Source organism: Vicugna pacos, chromosome 35 (genome assembly GCF_048564905.1).
Source record: "Vicugna pacos chromosome 35, VicPac4, whole genome shotgun sequence".
Lineage (NCBI taxonomy): Eukaryota > Metazoa > Chordata > Mammalia > Artiodactyla > Camelidae > Vicugna > Vicugna pacos.
In genome coordinates, this window is record NC_133021.1 from 12,936,570 (window position 1) to 12,959,246 (window position 22,677).

A 22,677-nucleotide genomic window follows, 5' to 3' on the forward strand; every position below is an offset into this window, starting at 1 on the left:
CTTTGCTCCTAAGCTCTCTCTCACTGTTACCTCTAACCTTCCGCCTTGAATCATCAGGGGTTTGGTTCTGCCAAAGCACAGTGTTTATTCCCTGCCTCAACTGTATCAACCCGTGGCCATTTCTCCATCCTGCTTCCAAAATGGCAGGAGATACTTGGTCCTGAACTCACTCAGCAGCCAACACAGGGGGGCAGTGCTGGGAACGGGCTGTGTTTGGCTTCTCCTCACCAGCTGGGCTTCCCTGGTGGCAACTTTTAGCAAGGTAACTTGGGTCTCCGCCTTCCAGAAGAGAGTCAGGGAGAGTAGTCAGCATCCTACAGGGCTTGGGAGGATAAAAACTCACATAAGAATGACGGGATGTGACATCTGTAGGCAAGTGTCCCTCCTCTCAGCCTTGTTATGGGCTGCAGGCTTTCTCACATGAACCTAATTGTCTAGAAGAATATTTGCATCAGAATCCCATTAGCCTTGGGTTGTCTGCACAGCTCATAGCAGCTCATTAGAATATCATCTTACTATCTCAAGAACAGCTGTTTCCATATTGACACTTCCTTTCCAGGATTACAAAGGGCCACTGGGGATTTTGTGGGACTGCAAGGCTTCTGCAAGATGAGATAAAAGGGACACATCAGACCTGGTGTTTCATAATTAGTTGTCACCACTCTGGGGCCCCTATGGCTGCTGCAATGAGGCTGGGTTCACAAGAGGAAACAACACATGTGTGTGTGCTTGAGCATGCACCACACTGCAGTGCAGAGCACAAAAGGTGAGATCAGTCAAAGTGCATGGGTGGCCCTTCGGGACTGGCTCTAGAACTGATGGCAGTGCCCTTGATGCTGTGTTATTTGCCTCCTTTTGTCTCTTGATCCTCATTTTGTTTCATAGGACTTGAGGTGCTTCTTTCCGAGGTAAAGCTTAAAGGTGATGCATTCAACAGCCATTTCAGTAGCAGATCTGTGGACTGAGAGCCCTACAACATACAATGAAGGATAAGGAAACAGGAAATTAAGTAAATCAACATTTACTTGTTGGATTAAATAACCCAATATCTGGACTTAAATCTGCCCATTCAGAAAAAGGCCAAGTTTTGACAGTCTGGCTCTGCTGTCAATATTTCACTCACACACCTCAAGCCATCAGTGACCTTCTAATCACCACCCACTGCTCCCAGGCCTTATCTGGCTCAACCTGCCTAGAACACTGCTCCTTCTGTTTATAATTTCTCGTTTTTATCAAAATAATACATGTGCATGACAATTTTCATAACATTTTAAAGTTGAAGAATCCTAGAAGACTTGTAAAGAAGAAGACCAGGCTCCACTTTCCTTCTTTCCATCTGAGTCCCTCTCCCCAGGGTCCCCATGAACACTCTCTTTCAGCTGTTGCTTCTGGTAGTTAACTTCAGATTTCTCAGTTATCTGTTTATACTGTGATTTCTTAATGATTCACTTTTTGACATTTTATGTGGCCACCCTGAATAATGAGGCTTTAACTTATTTCAAACCTTACTCCACATCCCTACAAGCGCACACATACCCCTTTTTCCTCTCTCTTCTCAGTGTATCTATATCACAGTTTAAATGAAAATTCAGTTTTATTATGACTACCAAAATGCTGTTTACAGCTGAGAAGTATGTTGTAGTATGATTACATGTCCTAGATTTTCCAACTCTATTATATTCTTCCAAGAATTAATAGTTGCCTTGTTTCATTGTTCACTTAATATTCTATGTGCCCATCAAGCATTTTCTCAAGTATCTTCAGTAGAGCTGTCTCTCCTCTCAATTTGGCAAACTCACCAGATACTCAACCTATTCTTTTTTTCCTTCTTTTTTGGAGGCATCCTCTCTGGATCCCACCATCCTCCTGCACCAACTGGACTAGCTCTCTAAGTCTCTTGCACAACTGTCTTCTTGAAGCTCCTCTTTTCCATTATTCTGGGAAGACCTTTTGCATCTCTTCTGTGACCAGTTCTCCTTTTCTTGTAACTCATGTTCCCCCTCTTTGTAGGTTTAACTTTCTTTGGCTGGAGATTATCTTCTAGTAAACTCCTGAGAAAAGGTACATGAGAAGTAAGTTTTGGGGTTCTTGAATATCTACCCTCACACTTGACTGCTTGCTTGACTAGCAGTTGTGTGTCTGCTGTTGAAATCCAGACCTACATTTCTAGGCTTCACTCCCCTCTTAAGTTCCAGATCACAATGTTCAGGCACTAGAAACTCTCCACATCCAGAGCTTCCTCTTGTCTTGTGTACTTTTATTAATAGGACCATCCTTCCTCTAGCCCCTCAGTATAGAGGAACACTGCTTTCTTCCTTCCACCATCTGTAACTCCCCACACCTTGTCTTCAGCCTCTCACCACCCTCCAGCTCTGGACTTGGCCATTGCTCGTGTGACCATTGCAATGACCTTGTACCTGCTCTCCTGGCCTCTGACACATCTTGGCTTCCTGTTCTACCTTCCATCTCTTATCACTCAAGCTCAAAATATTCAGCAAGATGGTATCACTTCCTTTCAAAAAGTGACTTTTAATGACTCCCTCTTGCAAATAAAATAAGATCTAAAATAGATTCTTCTGTGGCATGGAAGAATCTGGTCTCATTGTCTTATTTCTTACCACCCTTGTTCTCACACACTTGATTTCATTGTCTCATTTAAGTTTCACAACAGTCTAGTATCTGTATTCATGCTACAGAGTTTTCAAATTCAAATAGAATGGAGCACCCCAAGCAAATAGGAACCATTAGAATCCCCCTACCCATCTTCATTTATATCTAAGGGCTTGCCCATTGAAGGTACTTTGCCATTTTGGCCATGATCTGATATGCGGAAACCCTCTGGCATCTTGACTTGTGGGAGCTGTCTAGGCCACAAGATGAGCCATATTCCTACAATGTAAGACTTCTAGACATCCATCTTTCTAACAGATTCGAATGTTTTCTTTCCACACATTGGGAAAATATAGACCATGTGGCTTATTCCAGAGGCCCCTGGGCAAATGGGCAGTTGCCCTTGGGAGTGACGTGTTTCTGGGCAGAGGAGAGAAAGCAATCTGATGGCCCCAAAGAAAGCCATCCTTTTTTTGCAGCACCAGTGGGATTGCTTAAACCGAGATGAACCATTCTCCTACTGAGGAAAATTACATGTTAAATTTCTCCTCCTGGAAAAAGGAAGCATGGAAATTAGAAGCAGACTTAAAACTTGGTCATTTACCACCCAACACTTAACTGAAACTTGAGAGCTAAGCCTGCTAAAAATCAAAACTCAACATCCACGAACTGTTTGGAGGTGTGCTATATACATTCAGCTAACCCTGGGTAGTCAATACCATAGATAAGGATATTATTTATTTGTCCATTCTAGGTGCAATTACACAGTTTACCCACTGTAAACAGCACTTCATGAATACAGCAAATCAATGCGAGTTATCAAAATCCATCCTCAACTGATAGCACATGAAAAAGGGCTTTGCAAAACAGTTTTGAAAACCAATCCACACAGCCAGCCCCGCTCAGGTCAGCTTATTGACTGCTTAACCACACAGGCATCATGGCAATCTTATTGATTCCTCGGGACCTGGCCGTGACATCACTCCTAATAGCACATGCAGCGAGCCATTACCACCATGCAGAAGGGCCACTATCCCAGGCTGCAGCCATTGACTCCCTGACTTCACCTCGTGCTGGGAGGGGCAAGTGGAACTCTGATGGGGGCAAATCACACCCAGGCTACATGTGAAGAACCTTCGTGCAGAGGAATAAAATCCATCTCCTGCTTGTGATCAGGAGCTCTGTCTGCTCCTTCACTGCATGGCTGAATTGCTGCTTGGTCCTGCCAGCATGCTGATAAGCCTGTTATTTGATGTCCATGGAGCAAAGGTTACTAAGACAGAATATGGACTAATCCTCCACCCAGGCCATTAATATTTTCCACTTGACATTCTCTACAGCTTGATCATTGCCATAAAAATCGAACGAGATTCCAGGATGCCTGATTAGCACGCAAGGTTTTCATAAGCAAATGCTATGTTTTCTTTTGAGATCTGGTTTCCTTTGTGATGAAAATGTGTGTTTTTGAGTTGATGGGGATAGAGGGTCTTATTCTGGGCTAATTCTGTACTCAAATGAGATATCCTCAACAAGGAGTTCTTAAAGTTTCAAGAAGAAGCCTCTTACCACCCAAAAAAATGTGGCTGAGCTGCAGGACCTGTAAGGAATTTAGACCAGATGAACCATGGATGTCATAGCAGAAGATGTTTGAAAAGGGAGAAGTAAATGGTGAAGTTCAGGAAGGCTGTTGTGGTGACAGAGGCAACAGGAAAACTCTGTGTGTGTGTGTGTGTGTGTGTGTGTGTGTGTGTGTGATTTACAAAAACTTTCACAAACATGATTTCATTTCCTCCTATTGTGTAGGGGTTCAGTACCCCTCCAGCTGCCACCCATGTGTAAGGTCAATGTTCCTTCACTTCCCCACAGACTTTCATCACGGAGAGGAGCAGAGTTTGAGCTGAATTCTCTTGTGTCCTCAATTCTGGGCACAGCACAGTAGCCACCTAAGAGGGTGTAACAGTAAGTGGACTGTGAGGCCATATACAGGGGACCCTGGACAGGTGACTTCCCTTCTCCCTGCCTCAGTTTCTTCATCTTCATCCAGAGAAAACAAGAGTATCTATTTGATAAGGTATTGTGAGAAGTAAATGAATTACCGTATTTACCAACCTTTAGCAGAGTACCTGTAACACAATGTGCTAGGTACGTGGGGTGGCCATTATTTTCTTAGACACTCAGTCAAGTCACTGTTGAATGATGTGCAGTGTAAGCAATGAAAGGAAATCATGTTGATTTAGACAAGGGCAAGGCCAGTGGAGAGCTTGGTGTGAAATAGAAGAGCTCAGATAACATCATCTCGGAGGCAAATGATAGAGTCATTCTCGTCCATCAAACCTTTACCAGCAACAATGATCAGGAGTCACAATGAAGGACTCAGATTAAACTTCTTTTATTTCCTTTGCCTGGATGTTCTTGGAGGAGAACTGTTCAATGAAGCCCAGGATGGAGCCCAACTAGCCAAAGGAAGCATGAAACAGAAAGAGAGGGAGAGAAAGAGGAGAGAGAGAGGAAAAATAAATAAATAAAAGAATGGGAGGAAAACTTCATCTGCCTACCCAAGCTAGCTACAGTTCTACCTACTGTTTCTACCAAATGCCACAGGAGGAGGGACAGTCTGTCCAAAGGTGGATAAAGCCAACTGTGTGTTGCTTCAGTGCAAATCTTAGTTCCAACCAAGAGAAACCTAAACTGTCCTACAAGGGGACCTGTAGATAATCCCACAGGCCCTGGATGCGTGAGGTCAGGCGACACCAGTGTCGTGCCATGTCTTGGTTCTGTTCTTGGGGATATTGGGTTCCGTGCTTGGCCTGAATTCCAGCCACTTTTGGAACAGAAAACCATGCATGTCGGCAGTACCTCTGTTTGCACATCCTCAGTCACAGCTTACTTTAATAAGACGTGATGTGAATTACCCAGGTTAGCTGAGTTAGGAGCTCATGGAAATGGTGCTGGAATGTTGAAGAAAGACAGGCCTTCCCTTCTGAATTTCCCTCCCTCCCACTGGAGGAATTTTCCAAATTGGTTAGGAGTGTGCTGTCTTCATGCTTATGTTTGGGTCAATCTCAGCCTATTTATTCTCTCATCTCTGTTCCATGACAATAGTAGAAAAGTCCAAACTTCATTCAAGGCGACAGCACCTCCTCTCCCCCAGCTGAGGGCTAGTGTCGGGTGATGCTGGGCGTGGGGAAAGGTAGGAGGGGCCAGGGCAGGAAGATCTCTCTGGGGCTGACAGGTGTTTAGACCCAATCTGGTCCTTGTAGGTGCCTATGGGTTCTTTGAAGACCTGCCCCCGCCTCCACTTTCCTAGTATTCGAGATTTCTCACTGCAGGTCCCAGGCAAAAGGGATAGCTCTTAATACTCCCAAACCCAATTCCAATGTGTGTGTGGTGGGGGCAGGGAATCCCACACCAACTATTCTCCAATACCAGCCAGGTGTCCTCCAATTCAACTCAGTCATGACACTGTCTACCTGGAGACAGTATCAGATCCCACAGAGTTGAGGGCTCCATCCTACAAGACTGCCCCTCACCAATCCCACTTCAGACACCAATTCCAAGTCCAGGTTGTCATCTGTGCTTCTGACCAAGTGGGCTATGAAGCAGACCTGCTTTGGGGGGTTGATTGATTTCCCAGAGCAATTCACAGAACTTGGAAACATTTTACTTACTAAATTACCAGTTGATTACTAGCCAGATGGAAGAAAAGCTTGGGGCAAAGATGAGGAAAGGGCTTGAAGCTTCCATGCCCTCTCTGGGTACACTGATGTCCCCCAAATCTCCAACCTAGAACCTCTCCAAACCCCATACTACTGGGATTTTATGGAGGCTTCATGACATAAGGATGGCTGATTAAATCATTGGCCATTGGTGATTGATTCAACCTCCAGCCCCTCTCCCCTCCCCAAAGGTCAGTGGTGGCACAGGTTGGTTCCTCTGGTGACAAGCCCCATCCGTAGGTGTCCTAAGGGCTTTCCAAAACTCACCTCATGAGCATGACCGAAGGCACCTTTATCACTCCCAGCACTTTGAAAATTCCAAGGATTTTAAAAGATTTTAAGTGCCAGAAAAAAGGACTAAGACCAAATTTTTATTTTTATTATGGATCACAGTATCAAAGTCTCTCCCAGTTGGTCATTTAAAATGCTCTCTTTGTCATGGGTGAACACCCCCAGCCTCTGTCAACCTGTCTTCACACAACGCAGGGCGCACCTAGGATGAACCAGGATGATGGGATGGACGTCACTTCCCCCTCTTTGCTCCCAGCAGCTGCTCCTCCATCCCTTTCCCTTCCAAACGCTCCCTGTGCCCCTCCAGCAGGGCGGAAGCCTCAAAGCCCCTGTCACCAGGCTTGAGGCATGGGGACAGTGGCTCATCCTCCCCTGCCTCCCCCTACCCTGACAGCCAGCAGGGCAAGGTCAGCTTAGGGTGGCAAGACTGTCTCAGACCCTCCACCCTTGCAAACCCTTGGGTGGATATGGCAGAAAGTGGCACCTGTTGCCTTGAAACCATCAATAAAACTGAGAAAGAGCCCATTTAACACCCTGCTCAGCTAAGCAGAAAGAATGGCTTGAGATGGACCTTGGAAGAAACATCTCTGCCAGCTCTCCACGTCTTCATTTCCTTCACAGAAGCAACATTCCACCTCTGAAAAGGCCAGAGATGACATTTTTCAGACTCTGTCCTTCTTTCTGGAAGGACACTTCAGCTCACCCTTGCAACCCTTCTCAGCTCACTGCCCTTCGCCCCTGACCTGCGGTGGCCTCTGACCCCAGAGTTTCAGAATGCCCCCCCTTTCTCCCCCACAGCGCACCCTCGGTCACCTCCCCCAGACAAAACCTCTCTGTCCTACGACCCCCCTCTCTTCACATTCCACCAGATGAACAAAATCCAGCTGTGCCAGTGTGTTTACTTAGTGCCGGTGAGTTGCAGTCTGGGGAGACAGGCGTCCACATGGACCTTCCCAGCGCCAAAAATTTTAGACTCTCAAATGGTCATTGCAGGCCATGGGCCAACAGCGGGGATAAACACTTGATTCCGTATGTCAGGCTTACTCTGGGCAGGAAGTTACAATGACCAGTCCCCATGTCTGTGCCCAGTATTCTCCCGGGAGGTCACCCACCCTCCCCAGGGCTGCCAGCAGACACCAGCACCACAAGGGGCCTGACGTGGGAGTCGGCTCCCGCACCCGGCACACACATCGCTGCCTCCCTGCTGTCTCCAAACACTTTCCCTCTGACAGGTCCTCATCCCCACTGCCTCTTTCATCTCTGCTCTCCATGACCATGAACACCCATTTGATTGGATACATCTTGCTTTGGGGCGTCAGGACCATTGATTTTCCTGAAATGGGGTTCAATCGATTCCTATGCATTTTCATTCCAGAGTTTGAATGTAAACACTTTCATGGAGATGGGAAGCAAATGCTCAAAGCAAACAAGAACAAAGCTCCACCAGCCTCGAGTCACGCGCTGCCTCCCAGAGGCATCAGAAGCAGCAGCTTCAGGGACTCTAGAGTGGAAGTGTCTCTCTTCCCCGTCTCCCGCAAGGTCATTGATACCCCGTCTGGGAGCATCATCCCGGTCTGTTCCGTGGTGGTCAGGCCGTTCCCTGGATGCACAGGGAACCCCATCAGCCATCACCCTGGCAAAAACGTGGTCTCTCTAAGTAATACAGTCCCTCAGGGGTTTCTCAGGGGATCAGTTACTGGGCCTCTGTAGATGCCAAAATCCGCGGATGCTCCAGTCCTTGACAGTCGGCGCTCCAGATCCGCGGGTTCCACATCCACGAGTTAAACCAACTGCAGATGAAAACCTATATCCACGTTTGGTTGAATTCGCGGAAGCGGAACCCGTGGAGGGTGACTGACAGCTGTATTCCCTTCCAAAGTTTTCCCTCCTGTCCTTCTGTTCTCTTTCAGCTAGTTCTAAATTCACCACTGTCCAGTTCTTTGTTCCAGCCTCCCTGGGTCCCTCAGGGCTGGGCTTCCGCGGTTCATCCTCAAATCTATTCCCTGCCCTTTCCCACTCGGCCTTTGTGGCTATGTCCACGGCTCCACGTGGGTGGGTGGCTTCAGCTCATGGAAGGGGTAGGAAGAGAGATGCAAGGTAGTTCTCTGACCCCCTTTTGCACACTTGGCCTTGGCTGGTGGCTCCAGCAGCAATTCGGTCCCACGGGATGGGTCCCCAGAGTTCCAGCCTCTGCCAGGTGACGTGGTCCATGGGTTCTAGTAACCAGCTCTTCCTTTTGCTCCTCAGCCCTGGGTTGGGTTGTGCTCGCTCCTGTGATGCTGCCTCCCTGGGTTCTTCCTCAACTCCTGCGAGCTTCTTGGCTCTTCCGTACCCTGTGCTGAGCTCCAAGGTACCTCAAGGCAGTGGTTCCAGAGACACCAGCACAGCTCAGTTTAATGCCATGTCCTGTATTGAAGTCCTCTCTCCTTCAAAGACAGTGATTTTTTTCCATTTCCCTTAGATGCATCTCATTTCTAGATTTCCAAGGGCTGAAATCTGATAAAGTCCTCGGTGACAGGTGAGAGAGTAATGAACCCATTCAGGCCCTGAAATCACCCAAACTGACTTTGTTTTCATCTTAGTTCTGACAGTTCTAGCTGTGCTATCCTGGTCAACGTATTAACCCTCTCTGGGCCCCAGTGTCATCACTTGTAAAACCTAGATAATAAAACAATTCTGCCCTGGAGACAGCCCTTGGGAGGCCTCCAGCAGGTTGCCTGGCCACTGCTATGTACTCCATAAACATTAGTTACCCTCACATCTCCGAAAGTGGTCATATCTGTTAAGGTATGTGTACCTACCCCCTCCAAGGAAATATATTTGTATTGTAACAGTGATCTTTTGGAAACAAATACTTTAGTCGGAGTACTTAATTTTAGATCTCAAACACCCACAGCAAGACCATCAGAAAGATAGTTTTGAACAAGCTGAACTTTGAGAGCCTTCACACCTCTCTGAGGAGGTGTCCACCTACTCTCTGGGGACTGGGGAGGGTCCTGGGCCACCTCGTCCTCTCTCTGATCTGCGACGAGGCGCCTGCCGGTGCTGATAAGAGAAATGATCTTGCTCCCCCACCCCCGGCCCCTGGGGAAGTAGAGTGTGTGGGGCTCAAATGTGTGGGAGTCTGGCCAAGGGTTATTTTTGTTTCCATTAACATTCTCATCTATATGTTTTTAAACTTTAATCAAAGGCATATGTTTTTGTTTTATTTGCACTTAGTTCATCAAAGTGTCCCTTATGATGTGAACTATGCCATGAAGCCTTAAGCTCTTCAGTGAAACACTCATTAATACCCCTGGGAAACAGGAAGTTGCATTTAGTCAAATATAAATAAATCCAGCTCCCAGGGGCTTTGCCCTGGCCTGGGTCAGGAGAGAGACAGTGACTTCTCAGTTGATCTAATCCTTTGCCCCCCTCTCAAACTGCATTTTCCAACAGAAATCCCAGGGGTGTGGACTGATCAGTGTTTTGAGAATGTGCCTATCCTTTGTTCGAAACCGGTCTGTAGTCAAATGGAGTTTTACAAAGGGAAGAGATTCTGTTGATTTGGCTGAGGAATGGAGTATCATTCCAGATTTATTTGCACCCCTAAAAGAGCTGGAAACCAGGCAGCGCAGGAAGGAAGTAAGGAGGAGGAAGAAGGGTCTGTAAGCCTAAACCACGTCACCCAAGTCTCTGTGCAGTTCACGCTGGAGAACTTTCCATCTTTCCCTGTCTTCCTGCTTCCCTCTCTCCCTCTAACTCTCCGGCTGCACATATGGATCCCATTAGGAACAAAGCCTGATTGTTGTATATTTGGAATTTCCCACATCAACTTGATGCTTTCTTTAACTGCCTCTTAATGTGTGTCTGAGTTGGGTGACCAGACCCACGTCTCCATCCCTCCCACCGCCACCCCCACCAACACCCCCCCACCCCCATTCTTTTTCCTGATTCATTTTCGAGCAGCGGCAAACTCCACTTTTTTTCCCTCTGCGCCCCACCCCCACTTCCCATCAGATTCTTAGAATAAACAGAACTTTCTTTTCCATCGTTTTCAATAAATGAGCCTGCAGAGAGTAAATAAAACCTGGTTCCCAAAGCAGAAGAGTGATATTAGGCAAACACCCAAAAGCACAGGATTTTTACAAAGGAAATGGCATCCCGTTCATAAATCCTGGGATCGGAGAGGAGCAGCGGATGCAGAAATATGTTAAAAAGAAAAAAACTAAAATACTGTCAATCCTGGAAGCCCCTTGCTTTTCTTTTTAGTCATTTTCTCTGCTATAGAAATAAGCAGATTGAGGGAGGAGTAGAGATGGGGTGGGGGGTGTTGCAGAAGTGAATAAGCTATCAGTAACAAAATATCACAGGAAACTTAAATTTTTAGGGCATGTGTACCATTGGTCTGAGAAGCTTGTCTGATGTGGAATTATACCATGTGATTAGGGACGAACAGGCAAGTGTGATGGGTACATCTGAGCTTAGACAGTCCTTTGCAGAGCCTTGTAAAATCAAACATAATTTCTTCATGTTTATTGCCATACATAAAAATAAATGCTCTGTAACACAAACATTTAAATGAGGAGATGCCAAATGCAAGTCTGTCTGGTATATTTGATTTGATTCATCTGAGCCATGTGATACAAACATTTTCTCCTTTCGTATTTCACACTTTCTCTTTGTGGACTGCATTCACATATATAATTAACTATATGCCTAATTTCTTTCCCATCCATTGGAAAGCTGCAAGGAAAGAAACAGACATGCATGTCTGATGCTCAGGGTCATACGTATAATTTATGACTGCGAAGAGGGATCCCCCCAAGTCCCCAGTGTGTTATGTCACTGGCCTCCAACTATTTTTCCTGTGTTCAGAAGAGAGTGAAATCAGAATGCAGGACTGCGCATTAATCTCCGCACCAGATGGTGATATTCCAAATAGTCTTTTTAAGGTGAGCATGTGACCTACTGTATGGCCGAGGGGCTTGGAGTCACGTGATGGGATGAATAATACGTCTGATAGGGCTTCGAATCAACAACTGACCTGGTTACCATCTGGAACCACAAGAAACAAAGTTGACATTTCTGGATCACTTCCCCCAGCAGCGTCATTTGCCCACTTCTGGGACCTGCAGACTCACTGGGAGACTGACACGCAGGGGCAGGCAGGAGGGAGCTGGGCTGAGCTGCTGGAGGCAAGCTGAAGTTGCAGAACTTGGGCTGTTTTCCTTCCTCCCCACCCCCCACCTCCCGACACACCACATCTTGACTCATATGGTCGAAAGAAAAAGCTCTTTCGGTTATTTGATCTTTGGGAAACCTCCAGGAGACCGTAACTTAGTTTTGAGGACGCCTCCGTCTCTCCCTTTGCTGGGAACAGACACACACACACAGGCACACGCACACTCACACAGTCACACTTACACACGGCTCTACACCATGGTGGTCCAGGCTGCAGTGGCTCCGAATAGATCCCAAAGACTTTTACTGAAAATTCCTTATGGATCTCTGAGAAGACGCAGCGTGGAGAGGGTAAGCGACGTGGTCGACTGTTTGTTTTTCACCGAGCAATTGCTTCAAAGAAAGGGAGACGGTTCTTTTCATTGTACACAGCATCCCTTCTGGTAGTCATGTTTTCCTGAAAAATTCAAACCCCTGGGTCTGTAGAATACTCTGGCATATGTAATTTGTTTTTCTTAGCAGATAATGATGAGAATTTTGAAACAAATTTTTGTCGGCTGTGCATGGGGGTGGGGGCTGTTAGAGATGAAATACAAGAGAAAAGATTGGGGTAGGGACTGCCCTCTGGAGAGAGGATGGACGATGCGAGTGCTTGTCGAGAAGAGCTTTGGGCTGCAAAACCTGTTTTCTTCTTCGTTTAGTGAAACAGATCCACTCGTGCAGCAGGGCTGAAAATTTCCTTTCCTCTGCTGGGTGACAGTGTCTTCAAAAGAGGTGATGGTGATGTGAAGGAACTGTGATGTTTTGAGGGTTTAAATGATGCACCTGGTTGATTAAAATCCCCTCTGTTGTTTTGTTGCTACTGTTGTTTCAAATACCTTTCTATCATCTGGGGCGTTTTTTAAAATACTGTGGATTTTGGCTCAAAATTACTCTGTTAATTTTCTGAAAGCACGCTTACTGTACGGTACTGCCTGGCAAAGAAGATGCTGTGAAACAATAATGGGGATTTCTCCTTCTCTGGAGTGACTGGTGCAGTTTGGGGTGGGGGCTGGAGTCAAAGCACGTCTGGTCGTCCTCAGGACGCTGGGCTCATTCCCGCGGGGACAGTGCCTGCACCCACGCAGGGCTGGGATGTTTGTGGGTCTCAGAAACCCCCAAAGCCCCTGTTTGAATCATGGCAGCACACCCCCCGCCCCCCGTGCGCTATGGATGTCTGCTTAGACATTTTGGGTTAAGGTGTAATCTAAAATCAATAAGGCGACGGGCATCGCAAACGGCCCTCATGACAGAGAAGCAACCTGCTGCACCTCGTAAGAGGAACAGCATTTAATTCAAGTGACTTTTTCTGGTTTGTGTACTTACCACCCAGTGATTTTTAAATGGAAGGAAAACGTGATTAAAGCTTTACAAATACGAGACGCTAGCTAGACTTCCAGGCGGGGTTGATTTCCTGACTTTTGATGTTAACATTTTTTTCCTGCTATTTGCATATTAATGAAGAAAAAAAAACTTCACCTCCCATTCGGGCTGTGTGTAGGTCTTTATTTCAAGACGGATTTCTTGTGCTCCATATCAGTCAACAACTTAAATGTGTTCAGTGCCTAACTTGTGCCCGCTTTTGTACCAAGAGCTACTGAATATAGGACCAACCGGTATAGCAAAATTTATAAATTTATCATTCTAGTTACACATTTAGTGTCTACTGAACGTGATTTTAGTTTCTGGTGAAAATGTTTTGACCTATCTGGTAACTAAGTTTCTTTAATATATTCTGTTCACAAAAACTCACTTGGAAGCGTGACTTACTCGCAGTGGAATTATACAACATGACTAACCCCACGGAGAGAGTTCTCCTGCAGATATGCACAAAACCCCATAGTAACCTATTTAACTGTTAGCATCTCCAGATGGATGCTTAATAAATCACGTGCGTTTAGTAAATCCAGATGTATCCAGTTACTGTTTCTGTTATTTGTTTAAGAAAAACTAACAGGGTACGAACACGGTGTCTTGTATAAAACATGTCTGTTGTTGTACGTGCTGGCATTTACTTACATTCAAGACATGGACCTATGTCCGGCCCTTGGGCACACACCAGTGTTGCCTGGGTCTTAGGAACTCTGTGGAGTCTGATCCAAAAGCCTCTGGGCCCTTCAGAGAAGCACGTACATCACTGGAGCATCAAATGTCCTATTGCTCTCCATTTCTAGCTGGGAAATGGTGGGGCTGGGACACCATCACTCAAAGAAGAGTCCCCTTGCATTGCTATGAGCTCCCCTCTCACCCTCCACCACAGGGGACAGTGCGAGTAATTGGAATCTATGATGTCACGTCGGTTTCAATTGGATCTTTTACGCCGTTGCTGATTTTATGGCAGTTTTCAGAATCAGAGTCATCTGTTTATATAAAAGTGGGGGGAGGAAAGGTGAGAAATGACATCTGCTTTAAGGGCAGGCGCTGGGAACCAGCACTCTTTCCTCAGGATGCCCAGAATTAAAGGCCACGACAGCTTTCTCAGCTACATCAGCAGCCCAGAGGGCAACAGACATTCGGGATTTCTTCCGTCTCATGGCATTTAATGATTCTAAGGCCTCGCCTTTCTATAACACCTCTGCCCCGATGCCCTTTCATATTTGTTCTCTCTTGACGACTGTGAGTTGGTAATGAGACGCAGAGAACGGGGATTATTACCCTTGTCCTGTATGGATGGGGAAACCACAGCATTCTAGAGGTTTCGTCTTCTGTCTGGGCACAGACAGTCAATGACAGAGCAGGACCTTAATCAAGGGACCCGGTATCTTCCATGCCGACCACTGAGCCTGTGTTTCATCACCTCCACTCCCTGGGGGAGCCTGGACAGTGTAGCTTGGCCCTGAGAAATGGGTTACACCCAACTTGTCACTAGTACTTCACATGAAAGGAAATTTACCAAAGGCAGAGGTGCAGAGACCAGAGAGAATGACTAACTCACGACCTAGTGTGCTGACAAGTCATGAGCCCTTACATGCCCAGGATTAAACAAGGGCTTCCGTTTTCCAACTGCCTAGAAGTTGAGTGGGAAAAACAAGAAATGCACCTTTCTAACCATGCTACAGCGACAGCGGTCAAATTTTGATTTCAAAAACATTCGGGCAGGAAGACCAAGCCTAGTTCTTGTTGATATGTTTTCACAGACGACCATCAACTCATCACCATGCTAGGCAGGGCAAGAAAATAAGTCCAAGATGCCATGTTTGGTAAGATAGGCGAGGTTAGGGATCCGAGGTTTAGATAAAAGAAAGAGTTGTAAGTCAACACAGGAGGGCTCTAATCCAGCAACGAGATAATTAATGAAGGTGATGTAGGCGCATCAGGAGGTAGCCACGCTGCCCGGAGAAACTAGAGGCTGGTTATCTGCTAATTGTCTGACTTTGGCAAGGTGACTCAGGCTTCCTCAGCCTGGTTTATCCACCTGCACTAACTCCCCTTGTGGACAGTTGTTAAGGCTTAGAGGTGATATATGTCAAGGTCCTACCATGGCACCTGGTGTGTAGGGAAAGAAAGCAACCATTAATGATTGGCCTCTTTTTGAAGTTTGCCTATCTTTGGGTAGAGAAACACTTGGTTTGTATTTTTAATAACCAATAACCTTTTACACACACTTTGAGTCACACTTACTGTCACCCAGAGAGGTCCTTGAAGGGCTATTCATCTGATAAAAGCCAAGACAGAGGTATTTCTAACTTCTCTTGGACTCCCAATTTTATGTAAGACATGAAAAACAGCATGTTGCAAATTCATTGCACACCAATACCGAGTAACTAAACTTACTCAGGCCCAGATACTTCTGCTAGGCTCCAGTCCATTTTCTTGATGGCTGTTGGGCAGGTGGCTGTGGTTTTGTTGTAGCTGCAAGGAGAGGTGTGCTCATGGTCCTGCCGCTCCGCCATCTTAGCTGTAAATCTATATCCAAGCCCAGATACTTCTGTAGGACCTTTTCCTTCTAGAGCTGGAAAGGTAAAAATGGACTTCATGGAAAATTCTAGTGAATGTAAGAACATAATATATAAGTGAGTTAAAGAAGGATGTTCTGGGAGTTTGCCTTGGGGATGGGGGGGAATGCTTTTACTAAACTTCTGTGAGCCTACAATATGAGTCAATGGTTTCACGCTGGAGATTATCTTTATAGGTCCAAACCCTAAGAGTGAGTGGGCCAAGCTCTTTGTGGCCTAGCCCACACTGTTTTCACATGTGCATTGATGAAGGATGTCCACCTCCCCATTGATATAGCCTCTCTCTCACCCAGACTCACGTGTCCTGGGGGGCTGGACATCTCTCTTCTCCTGGGTGTCTCAATACCACAAGTCTAACGTGTCCAAAGTGGAATTCGCCATCTCACCCACAATCCTGTTCCTCTTCCTCCAACACCACCAGCGACCTAAACACCCAAAGTAGAATGTAGACATCTTCCCTGCCTCCTCCTCAGCCTTGGTGTCCCCCATCTAGTCAGTCACCACGTGCTGCCAGTTCTAGCTCCAGAATCTCTCTTGCATCTAACTGCTTCTCCCCATTTCTTGGTTAGGACTCCACCACCTTTGACTTGTCTACCTAAAATCCATGCCTGAAGATGAGTTCAAATGTCTAAATGTAGTTACAAAGTCCTTCATAATCAGGACCCTCCCACCCTCTCCAGCCTCATCTCTCCCCAGACCCTGCCCTCCAACCACACTGAACAACTCTGCACTTCCTCTAAACTACCATGCTCTCCCTTGCCACAGGGTCTTTGCACGAGTTTTTGTCAGCTTGATACATACTGCCTCCTCCCTCCACCTCCTTAACTCCCTACTCACACCCTTCAGCCTAAAGATAACACCCTTTGGGAAGCCTTTTCAGGTACCCTGCCCACTCCGTGGGTCAAAATAACTGCTCTTCCTTCCTTCAGGCTCCCAAAGTGCTCTGCATCTCCCTTAAAATAGCACAAATCACACAGCATTGAATTTCATCTATAGCCAGCCTGTTTCCATCACATCCGTTTTCCACATGAGGACAAGCTTGTTGAGGCAGGGAACACATCTCAGCCCCTGGTTCATATCAGGAGAGCAACAGATAGTCACTAGATGAAGGAATGAGTGAAATCTGACAGTCGCTAGAAACATCCCACAGTAAGGAAATCTGGGAAGAGGATCAGAATGAAGACATCAACAGAAACATTCTCACTCCTTGTGTTAAACGACCACGAGTCCCAGTCTTGCGGGCACAAAATGCGTCCACTCTTACTTGTTAATACAAACCGGGGAGACAAATGCTTTTCTCCTATTTATCTTGAACTCTAGGACCAAAGTACACACCTTGAAGTAGAACGATTGTGTGTGAACAACTGGTCAGACTCAGAATATATGTCTCTTCCCAGAGGAACAGAAATTCGACATTTTTATTGAAAAATAAATGAGAAAGCAATCTCTTTTACACAATTATTTAAATATCTAAGTAAAAGGGTGCTTTCTTTTCTTTTCTTTTCTTTTTTTTTTTTTTTTTGGTCTTAGAAAGACTGAAATGGTGCGGTATTTCTGGAACAGTACTTTTAACACAGTATAAATTAAACCTTTTTGCTCCCACGTTATTCATTATTTGATGTGTTATTCCAGGTTGACGTATGGCCCGTCTATTATTTTGCAAACCATTACATTATCACAGCTGCTAAGCTGCATAACTTAAGAATCCATAATACAACGGAGTCTCTGTAGTGGAGCGTGTGGTGCTTACATTCTGAATGTATTCATGCAGGGAAGTGTGAGACTTTACCAAAAACACATACAGCAGACAGCTTTTAGTGGATATTTATTACCATGAAAAGCAGACAGCCAAGAAATGGTTCAGACAGATCAGTGTATTCACACAGATTATTATCCAGCCCCCTCATCCTGCGTAAGGCTTGGTTCCTGCTATAAATATACCCCTCTCTGGAGGAGAAAGGACATGAACTCTTGGGGACTCCAATTCTTGGGTACACGAACTGCATTGAAAGCCATTTTCCCCACGTTGGTTAGTCCGGTGCCATTTTAAGTGACCCCAACTTGGTGCGCCAATGTTTATTTTGTTTCTTACAGCAGCTCATGTCAAGGTAAACCAATGATATCTCATCTTGGCCAGAATGAGATTATGTAGTGGAAAGGCTGTTCTTCTGCTGGTACCAGCCCAGGGCTTTCATTCCCCAGGCAGGTGTGGAAAGTAGGGCTAGAAAGCATTCTTGAAATTGTCAGGACCTCCCGGAGCCTCACCATCTTGCACCAAACTATGGCTCTCCAGCTCAGCTGGAAACCAGGCAATGGTTTCCCCCTCTAGACGACTCATCCTCCAGTCCTGGCACCTTCTAAGGACCCTCGTTAACATCTTGGGTCAAATACCATCACTCATCCAGATGCAGTGCTTCTCAGCCTTGGCTTCACACTGGAAGCACCTAAGGAACTTTAAAAACCCCAACATCCACGCCACACCCCAAACCAATGAACAGCAGAATCTCCAGAGAGGGGACCCAGGCATCAACAGTATTTAATCCCCCAGGGGATTCCACTGTGAGGCCACCTTGGGGACCACTGCCCCAAGGTGAGATTGTTGCAAGCATGGATTATCTGGGCCAGATGCTAGCTGAACGAAATTAGCTAGTTTCTATGCCGTCTTATGTCTTCACATCAAAAGAAAATAAATGAGTTGATGTGTTGGATTCTTAGTCAAGAGTGTCATTCTCAATAGGAGGAAAAACTTTTCATCTCTTTGAAAGTTGGACCCATAATCCTGGGACATCCTATGAAGTTCCCCTCACTTTGGGTCTGCTTTCTGGGTACTTTTATCACAGCCCTCTGAAGTCACAGAAGCTAGTGCCACGCAAGGCTTCCTTTTAGATCACTTGAGATCAGATGCAGCTGCTCTGGCAAAGTTCTTCTCCTCTTGAGCAAGGATGAAGTCTGTTCCGGGTATATTTCACCCTGCCATCTTGCAGCTCATGTTCATACAATCAATTTTGAATTCTCAGGACACTCTCTATAGGTGTTCTGAAGGCAGATCTCTTATAAATTGCTCTAGCAGAGTGAAGAGTATGCACCTGTGTAATATAAGAGTGTCTTTCAACACATTGTTGTAACAATCCACATTTGTTTGTGTTGATTTATCAATGCGCCTCTGAGAACAGTATTATCTTATGTGCAGGAAACAATATAGAAGAAACTGTGCCATGGATCTTTGTTTTGTGACCTGGGAGTGGATGAACCACATCTGTGGATTTTTCAGTTCTTTTTTTCTCTTCCCTTTCTAGTCACTCAATAACTAACTGCTTCAAAGGACTTGATCAGTTTTTCTACCCAGTTCCAGAGCCTAGAGCAATACCCAGCACATATATAGCAGGAATACACACGTATTGAATGAATGTGAATAGATGAACAAAAAGAATATTTTCAGGGTCATAAACTCCAACAGAACTGATGTGCAAAGGATAGCATTGCAGAGTCCCTGCCTTTCTTGTGCAGAGAAATATTTGTGTCATTACCAGTTCTAACAAAGTGACTCAACTTGTCTTAGCAGAGAACTTTCTCATGGAAAACGTCTTGAAATCCTACTACACAAGTAACGCTCCTGAGTGTGTGGGCAGCCCCTTCTACCCCTAATCAGAATCCGTGTGTGTATTTGAAGACAGCCCATAAACATGCCTCTGGTCATTTTCCTTCACTGCCTGCTGACTCTTCTCAAAAATGCCAAGATTATGTTCCCAAATGGTTAGACTGCTTCCAAATTGTCCTTCAAACTCCACTATTGGAACATTAATCAGGAAAACCAGTGAGGCTTAGAAGTATATTAATCACTTCTGGAAAATGTGGTCCATGTTCAATCAAACAAAATCAGTCTCAGAATATAAACACCTTAGGGAGTCTAATGTTTAGGACCCAACACTCTATTTATGAGGTCGACAGATTTTTATTTAATACCTACTACATGCCAGGCAGCGATATAGGCTCAGGGGATACAGCAGCGTCTCTGCTTTCATGATGCTGTGGGCCCTCTTCATCTGCTGGTGTGGGACCTGCAGATACAGGAGGCTGAGTGTGCTGCACCATTTTACATCAGACACTTGAGCATCCATGGATCTGGGTATCTGCGAGGGGTCTTGGAAATCCCCCACGAGGATTTCCATGGTGAGAAGGCTTCTTAGGAAATATATAGCAGGATAAGGAGTGAGGGGAGATGGGGTGTGCTGCTTTCTCTATAAGGCAGCTCTCTGTTGAGGTGATGTTTGAGGAGAGACACCAAGAAGTCAGGGAGCCAGGGGTGCAGCCACCTCAGGGGAGACCCCACCGGGTAGAGGAAACCACAGGGACACAAGGTGTGATGCAAGAGCATGCTTGATGGATTTGAGCAATGGGTCCCCTTCTGTTCCAGCAGCCGGAGCTGGAGCAGAGCAAAAGGGGGTGGGCCCGGGGATAAGTGGTAAGCAGCAGCAGTCAGGGGAGTCTGAGGAGCTCAAATGACAGAGGACTGCACAGTCCATGGCATGGACTTTGGGGTTTTACTCTAAGCGAGACAGAAGGAGATCAGTGGTTTGGGGACAGAAGGATGACTTCAGCTGACATGTATTAAAGGAGTCACTGGCTACTAGACTGACAGCAAACCAGGCAGGGAAGCAGGGAGACTCACTAGGTCATTAGTATAAGAATCTTTATGAGAGATGCTGGCTCTGGAGGTGCTGAGAAATTAATTGAGTCTGGATTTATCTAGAAGGCAGAGTCTCCAGGATTGGCCGATGGACTGGGTAACAAGAGAAAGAGAGGGGTTAAGAAGGCGTCCTGAGCAGCCGGAGGATGGAGTTGACATTAAGATGGGAAATGCCACAGGAAGAGCTGGAAGGTGATGACAGCAGGGGCAGGGAGATAAGGAGTTCTATTTGGGTGTGTTAAACTTGAGATGATGGTTTAAAATTCAAATGGAGGACATTAAAAACACGTTTGGTATTTAGATGAGAGTCTAGACTGGAGAGATAAATGTGGATGTTTATAGGGAATGATGGAGCCAGCTTATCCCAGGCTCTGAAGAGCTGACTAAGTACATCTCTTCCCAACTCCACATTCAGTGACCATGCGTGGGCAGCTTGAAATGGGCCATGGAAATTGGCAAACATTACAAATCAGGACTTTTTTTTTTCCTGGGCAATCAATGATTGAACATTTACCAGTACACCCTTGGAGGCTAGTATTTGTAGCCACAAGACAAGGTGATATCACCTGGATGGTGGCACAAGGAAATATTAGAGGACTGGACCCAAGCTTAGAAGGCAGTTCCAAGAGGAGGAACCAGCCAAGGAGACGAATACAGTGCATCCAGTGAGGTGCAAAGAGAATTGAAGAGAAATTCTCAGGAGGGAGTGTAGGACTGTACAGTGCTGCTGATGGCTAAGTAAGAGAAGGACAAGAAAATCGTCCTGTTGCAATGTTATCAGAAAGCCTGTGATCAAAAAGCAAGCTGCAGGCGTCAGAATCCCCAGGGTGTTCTCCAAACCACACAGATGCACCGTCTCCACCCCAAGACATCCTGAATCTGAAACTCTAAGGGTTATAACATGGACTGAGGTCTGAGTATTTAATACTCAGTATTTAATAAGTATTGGAAGTATAGTCTTCCAGAAAAAAAAAGCACCAGTGAGGTAGGGAAAAGCGCACAGCACAGGAAAGGGGAAATAACGGAGCTGGGGAAAGGGAGAAACTCTCAGGACTGTTTTTCTCAACCTGAGGTCAGTCCTGGACAGAGGAAGCAGAGGTCGGGATGGGCGACAGGGGGTGGAAGTCTTGACAGCCAAGCCCAGCAGTGAATCTTCCTCCTTATAGCACCCCAGAAACACAGCATCCCTGTTTCAAACAGCCCCCCTCAACTTAAGCCACTATGTCAGAAAAGCAGAGCTGCAGTTGGTCCCTGAGAGCTAGTCCAGCCAAAAAAAAGAAAAAGGCAAGAGAGAAGATGAAAGAAGATTTCAACATCTTACGTTGGTCACCTGCATGGAAAGTCATCACCCCACCACCAGATCGATCTGAAGAAAATCTCTTTTTCTTTTGCTTTGTTTTGCTTCTGAAAATGTTTGCGAAAAAATGGTTTTCTGCTATCACATGTCAGAGCGCCACAACCCAGCCAAGTCCCAGAATAGACTTGAGGAAGTATAATTTAGGACTGAGCCCGCCACCAAATGCCTGAAATGAGCCAGTCCTAATTTGAATTCTGAAGGTTGGGGTTTGGACCTATTCGGGAAAAGTAACTGGATTTGGAGTGAACTGGAAGAAATCACGTCGTTGACATCAGCCTCTGTCTCACTGGGTCTCCGTGGTGTTTCTTGTAGAAGAAAATCTGACCTTCATCAGCAATTGGAACATAGCCCTTGATGTAGGGCCCATCAATAAAAGGGTTTCCATTTGGGACAATGGGGAGCATCCACCCCATTACCCATCCACCCAGTTACCACCTGCGTAGATCCCATCCCCACCCCCTTTCCTCTTCCTTTTAGGTCCATCAAATTCGAAGTAGTGTGAGAGAAGCTTTGAAAGCAGACGTACTATCGAGCACATAGATAAAACTGAAATATTTAGCTGTAAAACATATTAAATGCACTGCAAATGGGATACTTAACATTTAGATAAATGGCAATAAAATTTTTATTTTTTGAAATGTCAAAAAAAAAAAAAGCAGACGTGTTGTGAGTCTCTCCCAGGATTCCGGTCTGATGTTGTGGTGTGGAATTAGGCTATTTTCTTTCCTAAGTGGAATCAGTGTGCCTGCCTGTGGACAGGCTCCACCCTCAGCGCCCCTGGGAAACTCTTCTGCACGTGCGTAGTAACACGCTTGCTTCGAGCTGCCCTGTTGCAGGGCCAGGTCCATTCATGTGGGC

General features: G+C 45.9%; 1 protein-coding gene across 4 annotated transcripts in view; it reads left to right on the top strand.

Annotated features, from left to right (window-relative positions):
• The window catches only part of FRMD4A (FERM domain containing 4A), a 441,493-nt gene that overhangs the window by 122,797 nt on the left and 296,019 nt on the right, over nucleotides 1-22,677 (top strand). Inside the window, exon 1 of one of the 4 annotated variants that reach the window (XM_072955343.1) lies at nucleotides 11,995-12,131. The exons of 2 other annotated variants lie outside the window; for them this stretch is intronic. In XM_072955343.1, the coding sequence (XP_072811444.1) occupies nucleotides 12,039-12,131 (93 nt within the window). In that variant the 5' untranslated portion in view covers nucleotides 11,995-12,038. Of the gene's footprint in view, nucleotides 1-11,994; nucleotides 12,132-22,677 lie in introns of those variants that run through there. One more of the 4 variants, XM_072955336.1, reaches the window with a different exon arrangement.